Genomic DNA, 19,599 nt, shown 5'->3' on the forward strand with positions numbered 1-19,599 from the left:
CACACACAACTAAAGTGAATGAGAGATGGACTGCTGGGTTGTGGGATGAATCTCTATGGGTTCTTTACTACATGCAATTTTTTACATTATGCAACATTATACAATTTTTTAGTTTTTTTTAACAGCAATTAACCTTGAGAGGACTTGTCACAGCGTGTCTGCTTGCAGCAGACAGACAACTTGAGATAAACCATGTGTCATTCCATATATTACATTTTAATTATCGTAAAAAAACAAACAAAGCTATCAATCATCACATCTTGGCTGCAGGTTTTAACGTGACTCTCATAACCTCCCGTCTTTTTCTTTACTGGGTATCTGAATATTAGGTCAAATCTGTTCAAAAATGCCCTTCAGCATCATTATGAATGTACTTTTTACTATCAGACACTTCACAGCCAAGTCAGACTTGAATCACAGCCGATGTTTGCAGAACTGCAACATGTGAAATATATTCGTGCAGTACAGGACTGAAGATGGACGCTTCGCACTTCTAATTTTCAGCTCTGATGTCAAGTTGTAAGCGTGTCAGTCGGCAGCCAGAGCTCCAAACAGCATGGAAAACAGCACAAAAAAACCCGACATCACTCAAACAGATTGGAAAATCAACCCCATAACGTAGTGTTTGTACAAATATAAGGACTTACGAAGTCAAACTGTGTCCTGCAACAACATGACCGACTGGAGCTTTACTCGTTTCAGTTGTTTTTACTGTCCAACAACATATGAATTATGGGATGTTCAGCCATCTCCTTGTTGTTGTCCTGCGGCAGCAGCAACTCTACACACCACCGCTTTCATTGAGAGAAATTGAAGGGCACCAACTTCTACAGTGTTATCACCTGCAGGAGATCTGTATCAATCCTGAGAATAGCGAGTCCGTCCTGGGTTGTTTATGGTCATTGCATAAAGGAGAAACAAATGCTCCCATTCAAGTCCTAGAAACTGTCATCATGTTGGCCGTTTGAATACTTACCAATTTGTCTGCTCACAAAATGTGAAGTGATGCTAGTTGAGAAGACAGTCTGTGATTTTTCATCGTTTTTCAGTGATTTTCAGAATCACACAACATCCAGCACGATTCCCAAAGCCCTCTTCATCCAACACATGATAGTACCGGTTTCAACTACATTTATAAAAGCACATTTTGATGAGTTGCGCAAACAGTAAAATAAAATCCCACATTGTGTTCACATTCACATTGCACCACCCCAGAGTTGTGAAAAGACAGAAAAAAAAGAAAGTGGAAACAAATGTTGGCAGACTAAACACTGAGGTAAATTCCAATACGGTTACAAAAATATGAAGTCGTTGACGTAGTGTCATACAAGTTCACAGAAAGGCATCGCAGTAATCCAGGAAGCAGCTGCTTTTCTTCCTGCCAGATCCGCAGTATATGTTCTGTTTATCGATGCAGCCCATTCAATGTGAAGTAAGCAGAAGACCTGATGTATTTTGTTTCGTCATCCATTTAAAAAAAAAAAAAAAAGAAATCCAGATTTTATTCCCCTTTTCTCTGTCTTGATGTGGAACAGCAACATAAAAGATGGATGACAGGATGACTGATGGTTCCTCACTAGCTGGTGCTCTTCCCCTGTCCCTGCACCGGAGGGCTGCTGCTGCCTCTCTTGCTCTGCGCTGGCAGCTTGCTCATTTTGTCCTTCAGGCCCTTCAGGTTGTACAGCTTGCTGAAACTGAAGCTGAACGGAGACTTCCCATCCTCCTGCTCATGTGCTTCCTGCGCTGATAGCACCTGGCTGCGGGGTTGAGGGTGGAGCTGCGTGAAGAGGAAGGGGCTCTGGGGTTTGTGGGAAGCGGTTTGGTTCTGCGTCGGTCCGTCTCTCGTTCTGCTCGGCGCTGCTGGAGGCTGTCGGGGGACGAGGCTCTGCTGGCTGTCGGAAACCTGCTTCCGTCCTGGTGCTGATCCGGCAGAACCCGGAAGGGATGGACTGGGTGGTGGTCTGTGAGGGTTGTTATCCAGGACCTGGGGACTACCTGGAAGTGCCGTCTGGTTCGGCTGACGGCTTCCCGAAGGACGGTCACCTGAAGTCTGGGTGGCTGAGAGGGGTCGAGGGGGTCTGGAGACTCGGGGGGGAGACAAAGCCAGACTGTCCAGCTGCTGAACTCGCTGAGATTTGGGAAGTGTATGTGGCAACTACAGAAACGTAGAAGAGAGACAGATTATTACAACACTTCAGGAGACTTTTTTTTTCTATTAGTGTGCTGGCAACTTATCTATAATGCAGCGTGAAATTCTTACACTCGCAAATGCATCACCAAGTGACGCGAAAGCTTTGTTGCAGATGGACCACAGAGGGGATGCAGAGCGCCCGTTATAGTGTCACGTGGTAATATTACATGACTGAAGTGGCTAAAACATGCCAACAACACCTCAGTGACTGATGTTGGATGAAAAAGCGGTGGACTCGAGGCAACAATCAGTGAGTTAAACGCCAATAAACGTGAACCTATTCATCTTTTACCCATTCGTTAATATTGTAGTGTGGTTCAACTCAGTGACGCTCTGCTGGTGTGCAGTCAACAGATCTACACACACTCTACACACACGCTACACAGTCTACACACAGTCTACACACACACACGCTACACACAGTCTACACACAGTCTACACACACTCTACACACACACACAGTCTACACACAGTCTACACACACTCTACACACACACACGTCTACACACAGTCTACACACACTCTACACACACACACGCTACACACAGTCTACACACAGCTGGAGGTTCTCGCTCCTCTCCACACTCACTTTCCTCCCATTTTGCTCTTCGTGCGCCGTGCCCTCTGCTTCCGTCGCTTCCTCTTTGCACCGACGTGAAGGAGAAGAGTCTCCAGCAGATCCAGACAAAGTCGGAGTTGGTGGTTCGGTTCCAGCGACCACTCGCGCTCCAGCTCTGCCGTCGTGTCGTCCGTCTGCTTCGTTAACTTCCGTCTTCCGGGGAGTCGCGCTCCGCGTTTGCTGTGGAGCTTCTTCGGGATTTCCTGTCGTCTCTTTGCCTTTTCGTGCTTCTGTTTTGCTGCCGCTCTTGTCCTGCTGTTCTGGGTCCGTTTCCGGCTCTTTTCCTGGAGGTGTCTGCACAACAGCCTGGGGCCTCTTGAATTCACAGAGTTCTGGCAGCTTGCTACCGTCTTGGATAACCAGCTGGACCGTACGAGGTTTGGGGATGGGTGGAGCTGAGGTCAAAGAGGGCGATGCGGAGGATGATGATGATGATGATGGTGATGAAGGGAGACGAGGACTTAGTGTTGTAAAGGACGCAGACGTGGAGGAAACGTGTCTGTGGACGACGGGAGTCTGGATTTCAGGTTTCAGGAGAAGAGCCGGTGGTTGAGACGGCACGGTCTCCGCCGGCGTGTCTTGTTCTGTGTTCGAGTCGGCGGGACCAGGAGAGTTCTGTGTTCCGTTTGACTCCTGGCTATGTGTTCTGTCCACAACAGCACTTTGTGCGTTTAAACTCGTTCCAGTGTCTGCTTCCTTCCTGGTGTTCGGATGGCTCGTGCAGACGGTGTGTGTTGTGTGGGAAGCCCCGCCCTTGTTGAGAGTGGGTTCTTGGCTGATGGATTGGGGAAGTGTCTGTGCACTGAGGACATCTGCACCGTGTCTGGCACCTTGGTTGGTGGCTGTTTTTGAATACAGTTTATTCTCAGTGTTTGCAGCTTTAGTGGCGTCCTTGTCAGGTTCAGACTTGTTCTCACATGCGGTTAATTTCTGTTCAGGAGCCTCTTGTTCACTTTTGATGTCACTGGAAGCCACACCGAGTCGAGCTTTGTCTGCTGCCACCAACTTCTCAGCCTCGGTTTTATTTTGTGCTGGTTGGGGTTTATTAGCTTCTTCATGTTTAGCAGTTGTCTGTTTGGGGTTAGTGACCTCTGGTGAGGTTTTCTTTGCCTCGCCAAATGGACTGCTAAACCTGATAGCCTGGCTGGTTCCAAACATCTCGGAGCGCTGCAGATGGACCTGATTCGGTTTGTTGGCATCCCGAATGTTAATGAACCCTATGACATCACTGGAGGGGTCGGGTTCCGGCCAGATGGGCAGGTATGGAATCAAGTATGCTTTTTCTAGATTCATTAGTCCAGGGTGGAGAGGAGGAGCATCCTTTGTGGCCTCCTCACCAGCCCTCCTTTGCCTCTTCTTCTTGGAGTTTTCTGAACTTTGGGTCTCTTTGGGGCTGACGCAGCCAACTGAGGTGGTGGGGTTGGGGTTGCTCAAGGCAACCAGGGCATATTTGGGGTTGTACAGTTTCCTAGCAATGTCAGCAGAAGGCGGCGCCACGGTGGCCGGCTGCGGGAGGGGCTCCGGCTCCGGCTCAGGGTCCATGGCAACCTGCCGGAGGTCAACAGAACTGGAGGTCACGAAGAGGAAGCGAAAGAGTCTGTCGAAGCTGTCAGTAGCCTGGCCTGTAACCACGGTGATGAGATTTCTATCCAGCCGTGAGGACATCCAGGTGAAACTACACAAAACGAAAGCGAAGGTTAGACTGCTTTAACTGCACCGAGATGTTACAACAAACAGCACCTCAGTGCAAATATGCTTGGACCAAATAAGCAGCAATAACTGAGACAGGCAGGTGGATTCTGGACGTAGGAGGACTCCAGTGTCTTCTCCTCGTTTTCTCACACTACAAGTTGCCCAGTAACACATTTGCTTTTATTTTGACACTGCACTCCAGTGAATTTGATGCTAAATCAATGATGTTTGAGTGTGATTTTTCAGCACACCATGCAGTTAATATTTACTGACCTGTATGACCCAGACACGGCTTTGTCTCCATCTATGAACATGAATCTGTGTCCCATTCGTCCTTTGACCTTGTAGCAGGACCGAGTGCAGAACTCGTTTCCTCCTGTGCAGCGTACACGAAGATGCTGAAACACACACACACACACACACACACACACACACACACACACACACACACACACACACACACACACACACACACACACACACACACACACACACACACACACACACACACACACACACATTACAGCCATCATACCTCCTGCAGATCAGGGACTGACTTAACTGTAATCTGTGGCCTTCGTAACATTCGGTTGCAAAGCAATAACAGCGATTATCTAATCTTATCATAGTGTGTACATCTGGATTTCAAGTCAAGAAAAGTGGAAAATGAATCCCAAATAAAAGCAAATATCTATAGAATCTGTTGTCAAGCATACAAAGAACAAGATTTATTTCGATCATTTTATGAGGTGACCTCACAGGAGACAGTAGGGGAAGTCATTTTCCACTGGCCATCCTCGATTTAGGTAAATTGCTCCTCATTTTAAACTTCTAAGAAATTACACAAGCAGCCTCACATGCAGCGTAAATACATAATGGAATCTTCCTCAACCAAATAACACGTTAACGTCTGTCTTGTTCTTACTTGATTTTGCGGGCTGAGTTTTGACATGGTAAAATTATTCTCATAGATGGTCTTGAGCAACTGTGCTCTTGTTTTGCAGACGTACGTCTAAAAACCACAGCACGTGTTCTTCTGCATCAAGGCTTCTGGAATATTCAAATCTTGTATCCTGCAGCGATCAGTTCTCGGTCCACTTTTCTATGTTTCCTGCATTTCAAAGAGAACTGAATTCTTGATCATCGCAGGGTGCGTTTTGATCACGTTTTCTTCAATCTTCATCAATGCCCAACTTTTCAATTACAGTGAATAACTTTTCAACTTTTCAGCCCTTCCATACAATTTTTTTCACATGCGTACAGTGTCATTGTGTATCTGTGTATGCACATTATTTTTTTTACACTGTGTACATACATGTGCAAACATAGCCACTCTGGAGTCCTCCAGGTGTGATTAGATAGCTGTGCTAACATTTAAAAACATCCATACATAATATATATAATATAAGGAGGACATGAACGATGCATCCATTGACCTTAATGAACACATTATCCAACAGTATTAATAGTGGACTTATTTTACTTAGGAAAAGCTTGTGTGTGTATCACACGATTACATCATACTTATGACGTTTATGTTGGTCTTCGCTGACTGGTACATAAACGGTACTCTCTGCAAGGTGTACATAATAGACCACAGGCAGAACTTATTGCAGTCCTTCAATATTTTCTAAGAAATTCACTTTGTCCAGTTGCTTGTAAGATTTTTGTTCCCTTCCTGGGAATAAATTTGAAATATTGTATTCCAACGAGTTGACTTGAGTCACGTTGAGACTCCAGCATTTTGGTCGTTGTAAGTTTAGACTTAAACCATCTCATTTTGGGATTTTCAGAATGGCCTTTGGGACAGTTTTGTGTGCCAAGTCTGACAGAGGCGCCGAAGTGTGATGCAGCCAAAACATTATACAACCACTAGTCTTGATGCAGCAGATTATTCCCGACGTGTTATCTCAAAGCAGAAACACTCGTTTTCCTCCTTCCTTTAGTCGCACCCTTAACTTTCTACTTCTGTCTGCATTCCTTTGGTTAGCTGATTAGATAAATCAACAAACTGCTTTTTTTTTGTGCGTGTGCGTGCCCGTGTTCAGCTCTAAACTGTGGATGATGAGGAGTTTATCTGTCATACAAAGTATTTCATGTGAAATTGCAACCACTGAACAAGCTTAATTTACAAAGTGTTAACAGGGAAGACCATTCAAACCAGCGGAAACACTGTGGATCTGCTCATTTTGTCAAAAATACATAAACCAGGCTGCGTCTGGTTGAAGCGTCGCTGTCTGAGATTTAGAACGCGTCCAGAAACCTTTGGACCACCAAGAAAAATGTGGCACCGTTTTGCCTAAGGAGGTGCCAGATTCTTCTTCCTCTCACTCCTACGTCAACTGATCTCTCCACCCTCCCTCGTCCCCCCACTGAACCGCGGCTCGTCACTTATCGCCCGCAGTAAAACCGCAAGCTGTCACACCTGTCTTTTCTTCTCTGTCACGAGCCAAGCCTCGCCTTCCTGACGCACTTGTCACTTTCGGAGACGTCGCCGTCCCCCGGTCCATCACGTTGTCCGATGCCGCCACATAGAAACCTCAGGAACACGCTCACTGTCAGTGACTCATGTTGGTGTATACAGCACCATCATATCATAAATGTCTGTATGGTTTTCTTCGGCAGCCAGAGGTTGCTGCACAATGACTCATAGCAGCAAGCAACCTCCTCCATGTGCTCTTCAGGGCAAAACCTGTACATACAGTATGAATACACGGGCTGCATTCTCTTAACACAGAGATATTCTGCGAGCAAATAGTTCCGACTAATTTAAATGTAGGGCGACTCCAGGCTAAGTGTGAACTGTGCAGCTGTATTACTGTGGGCAGGAGTGCAGTTGGTAAGCACAAATACCCAAAGCTTACAAAGCTGGTACTAAAGCAAAAAAAGACAAACAAACAACACAAACAGGGCTGAGAAAATCCAGAGTTAAAATGTAGGCGAAAGCAGTGAGGATGAGACAAGTAGAAACATTTGCTAAACTAAAACAGCCTTCATGTAATGTGCCATACAAACATATGTTTATAGAGCACAAACTGTCAAATGAGACTGTGGCAATTTCTCCCGTTTTGCTTGCGATCCAGATCCAGATGGTCCTCAAAGTCTGTCAAGCTGTTACAGCCTGTGTTTCACTTGGGTTCCTCCAAGGCATAAATTGGCAGGGCGCAGTGTGTGTATGTACGCGCGCACGTGTGTGTGTGTGTGTGTGTGTGTGTGTGTGTGTGTGTATGTGTGTGTGCGTGATATATTTGCTAATCAATCAATCAAGCAGCAGCGTGGAAAGGCTTCAGACACTTTATATGTTTAAATTCGTATTCATTGCGGAGTACTCTCAGTGAGGTTTCTCACGTTCTCACATTCGTTCTGCGGCCCCGACAGAGTTTCACCATCATGGAGTCATTCTGGGGTCACACGAAAAGACAGAAGCCTCTGAGATGGACTAAATCTGCAGAGGATTCGTGGAAAACTCTGTGCAAGTGAACCTGGTGGTGATTTAAAGGCAAAGAGCAGTCACACATATTATCAATTAGGTTTTTTGTTTCTCTTTACATTGCTTTGTGTGATATTAATTGACTAAATATCCTGTATATCCACACGTCCATGCATGTGTGCATACAGCCGTGTGCAGGGAGCCTGTCCTCGTATGTCTCCGTTAGCTTCTCTTGAGGTCGTTTAAGTAAGACCTTCGACATTTTCAGTGCATCGCTTCTCCGACGAGGCAAGTCACCGAATACCTCAAAAACAAATATCACTTACAACATAATGGGTTTAGCACATTGCGAGCCGCTGTGATATGTAGGAACTCTGCAACACAAACGTGTGACTTCGGCCTTCCAAATACTGAACTATTCTGGTAGATGCTAACCTCTAACATCTACCGTTCCTGGGAACCAATCACAACCCACCGGAGTAGTTCACTTGGCTGACCAACCAATCATGTTTGGTTTGGCAACCTGATCAAAAGATTTATGTCTCAAGAAGACAATTCACTGAAGTTGCAGTTTTGGATTCGCCATGTCACTCAATTTCGCACGTCTTAACATGACCGAGATCTGTTTGTTGCTTTACAGCTGGTGTTTTTCAGGTTAGTCAGGTATAATAGGGAATACTCATGTTAGCCATAACACTGTAACTACTTGTTTGAACTATGGTGTGTGTGTGTGTGTGTGTGTGTGTGTGTGTGTGTGTGTGTGTGCGCGCGTGCATGAGAGTGATAGAATGCTTTGCTTTCAATTGCTTATTTTCCTTCAACAAGATATATGTACTTGAGTTATACAACTATTGTTTATAGATGTTTTCCAGTTTCAAAGCAAAGTAGACATTTCTGTTTTGCATACAAGGTTTTAATTCACATGCATTTCTGACCACAAGTCAAAGATTCACTATCAGAGAAACATTTATGCGTGATGAAGAAACTCCAGTACTTTGGACTTACACGTCTTACAATTCACTTTCATTTTCTTTCAGCTTATTATTCTGGTTGCAATGACTGATAATTACCTTGAATGGCATGGTGAATTTGTTTTAGTCAGTGTGGTTATGAAAACTGGACGACTGACTTTTTTTTGACTAGTTTTACCGTCGGTACAATTTGGCCTCACTCTTTGATGTCAAGCTTCAAATGACTACGCAGAAATAATCAAGTGGGTAATACCAGCTTACCTTAAAGTGTCCAGCGTGCATGTTGGCCCTCTGACACATGGACAGGAAATGAGGTAGCGTTGCGCGTTCCAGCAGGATGTAGACAGAAACCCTCCTTTTGAAACCAGCATCCAGCAAATCTCTGAAGATGTCAACATCAGTGAAGACATCCATCGCCACTGCTATCATCTGGAGGCACACAGGAACCCAACCTAGATGAGCTGCGGGTACTCTGACATCGATGCACACATACAGGTCACGCATGACAATTGGCCCACGTGGTGTCAGTGCAAAGACATGGAGACATCTTGTTACAGTGCAGTGGGATCAAGCTTTAGGTCGCTTGTATGCAAACATCCCACAGTTTTATAATTTCCTGCCAAAACAACTAAGATTCAAGTTGTTCTTCAGGTTCTTCAGGAGATTATGTCTCCGGTGCAAAAACATATTGGATGAAGCTCTCAGGAAAATGATTCGGGAGCTTTTCACTCAAGTAACAGTTCAGTGAAAAACAGCTGCTCAGAAATAAAAACGTGCCATAAACGTGTGGCTTCAGATGAGTCACCTGCATGAACAGATATAAGCACACGCTGACACAGTATTGTACGTCCCAGTTACAAACATACAGCATTGCACACATGCTCCAATGTTGCTGTCATGGTTACAGTGTGCTGCAGCGCTCCTTTCAGTCCTTGATAAAAAAAAAAAAAAAGGAACTTAATCAAGTTGCACTTTACTCTTGATTGACTCATCTGGTTTTCAGTCTGCACTGTGACCTCATGGCTGCTGCTCTTGACCAACTGCGTGTCAAAACTCCAGTTGGTCTTTAGTTACAGTGGGTCAGAGAAATAAGAAGCTTGCAAGCTTTATTAAATGAAACCAACATGCCTTTGTTCAGCCATAAAAATGAACTCGGGTAACAGGCTGACACTGTGGTAGGAAGGTCTGCTTTGATACAGCAGAGAGAGGGGGACATTGATAAGTGCGTTTTCTATTAAACTGACAGCTAAATGTAGTACAGTTGACAACTCCTCCAGATGAGGCCCTCAATAAACGCGTTAGGAGTTTAAGCTTTAATAGGCCTACACGTGAAATAATGGTGCCGAAAGTACACTTTATGACGTCTAATAAAATGAATGTGGTTGAAACAGAAACAGATCATTTGTGTGGTGGCCCACGTACCTTTTGCGCCTGTGCGATTAGTTTTCTGACCACCTCTTTGATGTGGGTCTGGCCGTCCAACGGCGGCTGCGTGTACACCGTCGCGCGTGTCACCCCCCGGTACGCTCCGCTGTCGGGCCACCCCAGGTCCATCTGCGGGGCAGATGTGTCCGACAGATCCGGCCAGTAGTGCTGTGACAGCGGCGTCGGGTCGTCGTCTTCGTCATCCTCCTGGAACAGCTCCGCGCTCGGGTCATACGGTTCGACCACCCCGGCGAGAGTTTCCAGCTCCGGGTCCGAGAGGAACCCCCGCAGGCCGCGCGCCTCCAGGTACTTCACGAACGCCTCGCGACCATCCCGCAGGAGAGTCTCAACCGCGAGCCGCTGGTCTTCGCAGTAGAAAAACTCTGGTTTGGACTCGTGCGTCCGCGGGTTCACGTGGTTTTCGTCCAGGCACTGTATCTGGGACAGAGCCATGTCTTCCAGCCCAAAATACTTTCAAGAAACTACAACAACAGTTTTAAAATCCACCGGTTCTTATAAACTTCTCCCGACTTTTGATGAAGTAAACTGCACTAATTCCTCGTCTGTAGTTAAAACAGCTGACAAGTTTACCTGGAGATTTATTACACATTATTACATGCGGTCGCTTCCTGCGGTCAGCGTTGTAATTCCTTTGGCCGGTCATGGTGCATTAACACTCGGACATGGTCATTCCCGTTACCGACTGAACCAAACCGACAGTGAGCGAGTGACAGGGCTCCGCCCGACAGGTGTGACTCTGACAGAGCTTTGCCACATGACCTGCAGGGCTCTGTGTTGCTGGGAGCCAGTTTCATGATATTTACAGCATTGTTCATAGAAATGATTAATGAGGTGATTCCTCCCTTTTTTTTAAGCCCCATTAAATCATTAGCTGTCATTTAGTTGAGACGGCACGTGAAAAAAAAAAAAAAAAAAAAAAAACCATCAGCAGATCATGCACAACGGTGCAGTGCTGTTTTACCTGTTCTGTCATGTCTGTTCACCCTGCTGCCTGGCGGGGAGAGCAACAACCTGTTTAGAACAGATGGAAATGAAGCGCACAATAAGGCCGAAGCAACAGACAGATCAGGGTGGGATTAAAAGGGAAAACCTAACCTGCAGGAAACACACCTCATATTTTCTTTCTTTTCTTTTCTTCTTTTCTTGTCTTTTCTGAAGTAACTACAATACATTTTGGTCTTTGGCATCTTAAAGCACAAACTACATCGTCTCTTATTTGAACCACCATTCTGACCTTTGAACCCTTAGTCGAACGTTCAGTAGTATCTGAAGAAACATAATTATAACCCTATATTTAAACATGATCAATAAAAGTTGACAGTGGTCAAATTCATGCGGAAAAAAAAAAACAAGTCTTCATACACGCACTGAATCAAAGTCATAGCCTCAAGATTTTAAGACAGTTATGCAAAAGATATTTTATATATTAATAACTTTATTCGAACCTTAATAAAAATCAAAGAGGTATTTCCGTTGCCATGTAGCGTGATGCTTTTAATCAAGCTGTGTTTACTCGAATGATCATGGTCATGTAGTTATTAACCAAACAGATGGTATGAGCAGTGTGATGGAAAACCTCAGAGATGAGGTGAAGAAGGCAGAGGAGACCGTTTTGGGTGTCAACGCAGTGATGTTTTTTTGGCAGCAGCTCAATCGAGGAGAGATGCCACAACGTGTGGTCGTGCCCGGTTGCCAAGTCTCTCCGCCGTCCTCTCACAAGGGCTCGACTATAAGGAACACATTGGTTCCGATAGGAGTAACAATATGTCCTTGGCTGAATACTGTCAGACAGAGAGCCAGACATAATCAACACGTATCCTGGACAGTTAGTTCCTGGGGTCGGCGTGTGCTTTATGGGAACTTTACCCCATTCAGGGAATCAGAGGAGTCTCATACTATGTCAGGCCTAAACAATAGTTTCCTTGACAAGCAGGTTCTAAAAAAGCAGTAATATCCTAATTAAAACTGCAAGCAATGATATGCGGGCCCTCGCACGCTGCACGTCGGGGATCCAGCGGGTCGGGGCCGCCGGCTCTCCGACGTGCAGCACGCGAGGGTCCACATATTTCCCCTGGCAGTTTTCATTTTTTTCTCGATCTTGTTCCTTATCATTCTTTTTTTTTAAAAATTGCTTTTTTTTTTGGCGGCTTTAACATCTTCAAAAACTCATGAAAGTTGGTGCCTGACGCAAGTTTCGTGAGGTTTGGAGCATCGTTTGACCTTAAACATCAACTTCCTGTGTCACGGCGAAACATCAAACTTAGCCGCATCGCCCCGGCTATACTATATACAGAAACGACTTTTGGGTCACTTTTTGGACGACATGCTATATTATAACTTTTTTAGAATATTTTGGACGACATACAGTATTGATTTGTTATCACTTTTTGGAATATGACCTTTTTCTGAACTGACATGGGAATCAGTGGGAATCGAACCCAGTTACATCTCACTGAGGCCACTGCTCTAACCACTGCACCACTGTGTCATACTATAGCATGTCGTCCGAAATATGCAAAAGAAATCATACTATGTCGTCCAAATTTTGGAAAAAAATTCATACTATAGCATTAAAATGTATTAATGGGATTTTGGGGAATAAAGTTTGTGGTAGTTCGGACAGAAATCAAAGAAGCTTTAAAAACACCATTTTTTTGTTCTTTATTTGAGTTTTTTATTAGGATTTTGGTTTGTTTTGTTGTTGAGCTTTGGTTTTAGCATGACTGCATTTACAACGCAAACCCCAAACCGGCAAATCCGCAACCGTGTGGCTTACCCTCAGGGGGACTTACCCTCCGTGAACTGTGTGGATTACCTTTAGCGGGGCTCGAACCCGCGTCTTCATGACATCGTTTCCAGCTCTGAAGCGGCGTCGTAGACGTATCTTCGACGCTGAAGAATGAGTCACGGCGGAGAAAGTGTTTCACGGAGTTCACTCAGAGCTTTCCACCGACAGTCTGGTGAACTCAACAGGTAAAAGATTCTACTTCACCAAGGTTGGTATTAATGGTTCAAATTCCACCTTCGCCTGTTGATGGTGATTCGGAAATTTAAAGTTCACATTACAGGAAGAAATTTAATATCACTGCAGACCCCTTTGAAAACACATATATCTACTATCCAAAGTACAACATGTGTGACTCGCCTAAATGGCGACTAAATTCAAAATGGCAGACTTCCTGTTGAGTTGATGTAATAGTGCAATGTAACTTTTTTGTACGTCTCGGTATGATACACATGTCCACTTATTCTGTGCATGTAGGTAAATGTAGCCGCCAGGGCCTCTGTTTCGCACCATTGGTGCTCGGGCCTTAATAATTAGTTACAAATTATTTTGATTTTGCATTTATTCATCTATTTGAAGCCATTCAAGCACTTCCATGTATGGTTGTGAGTTTTAGAAGATTTGATACAGCGGAGTTGAAAAGCCTGAGTTACTTCTATTTTGCTGGATAGACTCCACAAGTCAAAACCAGATAACTCATGTTGTCGCAGCGTGACCTGACAAATATCTGTCCCAAACAGATATTTGTGGTGTCAGGAAAGTGTTGCTTCCTCAGTGTTCAAGTTTCCCCATAAATGTTCAGTGAGGTTGAGGTCGGATGACTGTGGAGGAAAGTCCGCCGAGTTGTCTTTGGTCTTCAAGTTCTTACAAAGCTACGAGGTGTGTTTGGGCTCATTGTCTTCCTGCAATCTCATGCCTTCATCTTCTGGCAAAAATGCTGAAACTGACGTGACTTTTTGCTCCATTGTAAGGCAACTTCACCTGGCGAAGCTTTTTAAAAGTATGTTTGGGGGAAATATTACTGAAAAAGCTGGACCTGCTGTGTTTTCACTTTCCAAATTATGTCTTGAAGAAGCCTGGAATATTTCCAACGTTCACTCTGGCTGGCTGTCTCTGCTGATCACATTTAGTGACTTGGAAGGTGAATCTATTTTGCTGACTCATCAACTGCCCATCTCATCGTTGACTTGCTCGCTGGCAGCATATGACTAATCAGCTCATAAACTGCTCTGCTGGCTGACAGTGCTCGACCGGTTTGCAGGCTAATTATTTCTCCCTGCGCTGTCAAGGGCCTAACCAGCCAGAGACCAGTCAGTCAGTCAGTCAGTCAGCCAGCCAGTCAGTCAGTCAGTCTGGTTCAACTGTTTCATTGTATCAGCTTCTAACACTTGAAGAGCAGTGATGTCACACAGCTCACACATCTTCCTCTGCTGTTTGTTCTTTTATTTCCACTCTCATTCTCGAAGCTGACGCACTGCTTCCTCACCCTTCCCTCCATCATTCATCAGCACTCTGCGTCTTCCTGTTTTTTTTTTTTTTTTTATCCCTGCTGTTATTTTTTTATCTCATCATGTTTCACTGTTAGTTGTTGTCCTGTTTGTCTCCATCTCCTTCTTTGTCTCATCTTTTACTTTTCACTGTTTGTTTTACTTTGTGACAGTGAGGTTTGGTATTTAAATATTTAAATATTGTATTACTTTTTAGTGTATGACACAAATATGTCATTATGAAGCTGTTGGTCTCTCACACACACACACACACACACACACACACACACACACACACACACACACACACACACACACACACACACACACACACACACACACACACACACACACACACACACACACACACCTTGTCTACCGCGCAGACACTTCAAAGTGACTCAGCAGTTTTAAAAAGATCAGAGGAAGAGAACAGCAGAACTATTCCTGGTGCACCTTGAACTCCTTTCTTCTTCTCCTCTGCTGGATGCCGATAGTTTATCGGCAAAATGTCATTGGCAAGCCAGAGGTGACTCTGTCAGGAGGAATGAACACAGAGGTTCAAAATAAAAACAAGAAAAGAGGAGACAATGGAGTGAACGGCAACAAACCAGAAGTAATTCAGTCCCGGGGAATTATAGGATGTTAGCCTGCTTCCTGCTTCATTTCAAACAGTGTGATGAGAGAAGCAGCGCTGCATTCCTCTCATAACTCCAGTGTGTGTGTGTGTGTGTGTGTGTGTGTGTGTGTGTGTGTGTGTGTGTGTGTGTGTGTGTGTGTGTGTGTGTGTGTGTGTGTGTGTGTGTGTGTGTGTGTGTGTGTGGCACACCATCTACAATATTACTACCATATAAATATTGTAACACTTTATTAAATACAGTCCAGAAAGCTTGGCCAGAGTGGATGGCAACTACGTGTTATTTTTACTATCAATTTAACTATGAATTCTGACATTTAAGATCCAGTGATGGAAATAGAGGAGCTGGAAGAAGGATCAATAAAAGTCTCTTCTAGTTGTTGCCAATGCTGGAATACCAACTTTTTATCTACGAGCTTCTGCAATAACTCAGGCTTGATATCTGAAGAAATGGGGCACGTGTATCTGCATCTGCATTTGTATAAGAGCTGATAGGAACACCCTCTCTTAGATGGCCTATGATAGAGTTTTCTTTAAAGGCTGAATACACAGCAGAGAGGAGGTGCAGCAGCCCAGTGTTCTCTCAGACCTCTTGATTTACTTCATGCGGAACGATTATTATGGAACTTTTGCCCAAGGATGGGGACAAAAAAACTGCTTACCCCAACTTGAAGTGCACAGTCATGGTGTTGTGCATACAGTATGCTTTCTATCAAAGATAATGGCAAATTTGCACATGCAATAAGTTTGTGTACTCTGGTCTCTCATATAAGGATTCTATTGCAAAAGAAAAACTAATGTCACATAAAGTTCATATACAATAATGTCCAAGCTTCAGATTCAAGGAGGTAAATGTATCCCTTTATTTAAATGTTTTGTCATTACAGGTTAAGGAAGACTGTTTTTACAGTTAATCACATTAAATGTGTTTTTTCTTAAACATTTTGTTGCAACACAAGCAAAACCTTTATGCAATGTTTCGTTTTACTTACCATATATGCATTTTAAGATTGCACATGAATAAGAATAAATACATAGAAAGAAACAAATGATCCATGAATCGAGTTGAGCTTGTTACATTTGAAGCAGTGTATCTACAAACACAGCGGCATCTGGGCAGTGTTCATCTGACTGGCCACTGTCACACGGCAACATCCTTATCTGGTACACACACACACACACACACACACACGCACGCACACACGCGCGCACGCGCACACACACACACACACTGAGCCAACATCTCCAAACCCATACACACATGCATTCACTCTCTCAGTAACATCCAACATGCATCCATGAATGTACAATTTGCAGTTTTACCTGTATCCAAATCCACATTTTAGCCACACACACAACCTTCACACAAACATACGCACACACCCGCCCAGTGAGAGAGAAATCTGCTGTGTCAGGATCCTCTGAGTGTTTGGCCCCAATATTCACATCACAATGACTTTCTGTGTCTCTGCTCAGCTCACCGGATCTCCTCGCGGGAACGACAACGAAATACTGGAACAAATCTGCACTGGAGAAACCCCTGCCCTTCCTTCACACACACTCTCGTGGGCTCCTTTCTTTTCTTTTCTTTTTTTTACCCCCCCCCCCTCCTCCCCCCCAATCAGGTTAGTGTTTATGTGTGTTTCTTTTTATTATGCTGATGAGCTCTAAATGATTATGCCTGGTGTGTGTGTGTGTGTGTGTGTGTGTGTGTGTGTGTGTGTGTGTGTGTGTGTGTGTGTGTGTGTGTGTGTGTGTGTGTGTGTGTGTGTGTGTGTGTGTGTGTGTCTATGTGACTGACTTTATATGTGACAGTTCTCCACAGTATAGAGGTCCATGTCTGGGTTTTTTTGCATGCTTAAAGAGAAAATGGAGCCGTGGGATCAGGTGGGAGAGATTGACGAGCCTGCAGCAGCTGATTTGGAGGCTTTTTTGTTCAACAAGTGACATCAAAAGGAAATGGGAGGAGCCAGTTACATAATGAGCAGTTCAGTTGTACCTCAATCAGTCTCGGCTCCAGAAGTTATTTGGCGTAAGTGCAGAGCAGGGGAGCAGTGTGTGTGTGTGTGTGTGTGTGTGTGTGTGTGTGTGTGTGTGTGTGTGTGTGTGTGTGTGTGTGTGTGTGTGTGTGTGTGTGTGTGTGTTCAGGAGAGCGGGGGGTGGGGGGTGTCAGGATGGCTCATTCATGAACCTGCAGGTACGGCTGTTTTTCACACGGCAGGTCATTGACATTGGTAAATGGGCTGCACGTACTCCGGTGGGAAGTAGCCCACGCGTCCATGGCAACGGCCCCTCCAGCGCAGCGAATCAGAGCAGTCAATGACTTCGATGACATCACCACGCAGGAAACGTAGCTGGGAGGGGTGTTGAGGAGTGAAGTCGAAGAGAGCGTGGGCATGATGGGGACGCTGCGGGTCAGGGATGGAGGAGAAGAAAGTTCATGAAAAATGTACATCACAGCTTTTGATAGAGACTGTAAACTCAAGCCAAACTCTAAGGACAACACCATCTACTTCAAAAGGATTCACAATATCATGGAAGATAGAAGAACTAATGCATTAGAGCATTGCTTCTCTCCCCCGTGCTGCAGACTAGTTCCAGGCAATGAAACGTTTGGAAATCAGCCCAAAAAACAGCCGAATAATCATTATATCATTTCTTTGGCTGTTATAAAAGATTTCTGCAAAAAAAAAAAAAAAAAGTGGCTGAACTTAAAAAGAATTGTTAGTCCTTCTGGTAAATTTGCTTATTCATTTCCTTGCCAAGAGTTACATGCGGCCTGCTGAGCTCATCACAAAAACTTTAAACAGGAAGAAACTGCTAGCCTGGCTGATTTTGTTAGTGTTGGACCTGGTCAAGCTATCAGTTCCTTTCTGTTTCTTAGTCTTTGTGATGATCTAAGCTAACCAGCTGCTGCCTTTAGCGTCACATTTATCATACAAACACAGCAGTGGTATCATTATTCACTCAGCAAGGAAAAAATATTCTCTAAAATATCAAACTATGCATTTATCCCACATGAATGCACTAAATCTTTCTCAACACTCCCAGGATATGAAAATATCATAACACACAGTAAGTTGGGTTTCTATGTTGCAAATAGCTAATTAATATTAGTAAGACTATCCATGGCACTATTTTAACTACACAAGCACAACAACAAGTTCAAAGCCGTGTCTCCAAGCCGAGTGGCAAATCACCGGACGTCACCCACAAGTTCATAAACTGCTGTTGTAAAACCTTGAGTTTGACATTTTGGCCCTCACTATTTTGTTTTTTTGGGGCCAGAGGTGCCGCCACCTGCCCGAGGTTGGGAGGATCTGGATCTGACTCAATATGACTGAGAACCCGAGGACACAAATTTAAAAAATTTCCCCTCGGGGATTAATAAAGTAACTGCCTACCTACCTACCTACATATACTGGAAACCTGACTGCGCCACTGGCATGTCAATCAAATCAGATTTCCCCCTAAGCTCTCTTTAGGCCTAGTATCTAATTAATTATGGAATAATTTTCAGATCACCAGGACACTCATCAGAAGGAGGGAATTTAGATAATGATGCTCTTGGAATGGGAGGCCATTAGAGCCAGAGGATTTTTGAAGCTGGCACCTAGTGGCCTCAGTGGTATTACACGTTAAGGCACTTCTGCATTCGCTTCACTTTTCAGATGTGGGGACTCCGTCCATTTTTATACGGCCTATGGTTTCTCCTGTTTCTGTAGTAACATCCAATCTCACAGTGCCACACATGTTTTAATGAAGCCTGGTATAAATGGATTATTTTTCTTTTGATGCTCAATTGCTGCTGGCAAACAGCTTTTAGGTCCATTAGTTATGCATCTCTACCAGGAACAGGGGCAGCTGAATTTTTCAAGAAAAGGAAATTGTTCCGTAAACTATTAAAGTTTTGCATGATTTAATGATAATTAAAAAAAATTGGAAATCATGACCCATCCCTATTAACCGAAGACATGTATTTCAATCTAAACAATATTTATGTGCGCCAATGTTTTTTAAGCTTCTTATATCATCCATGTTATTTCAATCTATATTTTTCACAGACACTTTTTCATCACAGTTTGAATACTGGCAATATTGTTTTCAAAATATCTCTGTTCAAAGAGTCTTCTCTTTGTTTTGGAGAATTTCTCACTCATTGAATCGAAAAATTCATGCTTTTCTTATCATCTGGAAAATAATTCCACAGCAATGATCCAGTAGGTGAAAGTTCAAACTGAGAGGAGGTTCTTTGAAGCAGTTGTACTTGTTAACTCTACAGTGTTAAAACAAAAGAAAAGAAAACAAGAATACCAACAAGTGCTGCTAACAGTTAAGATG

The 19,599-nt window shown here is 44.1% G+C and overlaps 2 protein-coding genes across 2 annotated transcripts in view; both read right to left on the reverse strand.

Moving 5' to 3' along the window:
- Positions 1-517: 517 nt before the first annotated feature.
- On the reverse strand, positions 518-11,029 carry fam83ga (family with sequence similarity 83 member Ga). Its single transcript, XM_069710031.1, has 6 exons — positions 10,326-11,029; positions 9,165-9,332; positions 4,776-4,900; positions 3,614-4,485; positions 2,781-3,499; positions 518-2,155 (listed from the first exon to the last, which is right to left on the reverse strand). Exons 1-6 carry the CDS (start codon positions 10,779-10,781, stop codon positions 1,577-1,579), a joined length of 2,919 nt encoding a protein of 972 aa, XP_069566132.1. The 5' UTR covers positions 10,782-11,029; the 3' UTR covers positions 518-1,576.
- A 5,068-nt stretch (positions 11,030-16,097) lies between these two features.
- grapa (GRB2 related adaptor protein a) overlaps positions 16,098-19,599 on the reverse strand; it is a 37,662-nt gene continuing 34,160 nt past the window's right edge. The window contains exon 5 of the mRNA XM_069709988.1: positions 16,098-17,666. Within this exon, the coding sequence (XP_069566089.1) occupies positions 17,481-17,666 (186 nt within the window). The 3' untranslated portion in view covers positions 16,098-17,480. The remainder of the gene's footprint in view (positions 17,667-19,599) is intronic.

This window comes from Brachyistius frenatus, unplaced genomic scaffold (assembly GCF_029030835.1).
Source record: "Brachyistius frenatus isolate BFR_SWC_R1_liver_20210118 unplaced genomic scaffold, ASM2903083v1 Contig_88, whole genome shotgun sequence".
NCBI classification, from domain to species: domain Eukaryota; kingdom Metazoa; phylum Chordata; class Actinopteri; family Embiotocidae; genus Brachyistius; species Brachyistius frenatus.

Coding starts and splice junctions, on each gene's coding strand:
- fam83ga (XM_069710031.1), bottom strand. CDS start 10,781: ATGGCTCTGTCCCAGATACAGTGCCTGGACGAAAACCACGTGAACCCG. Junction 3,500..3,613: donor ACACGGTGCAGATGTCCTCA/GTGCACAGACAC, acceptor GGAAGGAAGCAG/ACACTGGAACGAGTTTAAAC. Junction 2,156..2,780: donor AAGAGCAAAATGGGAGGAAA/GTGAGTGTGGAG, acceptor ACGTTTCTGTAG/TTGCCACATACACTTCCCAA.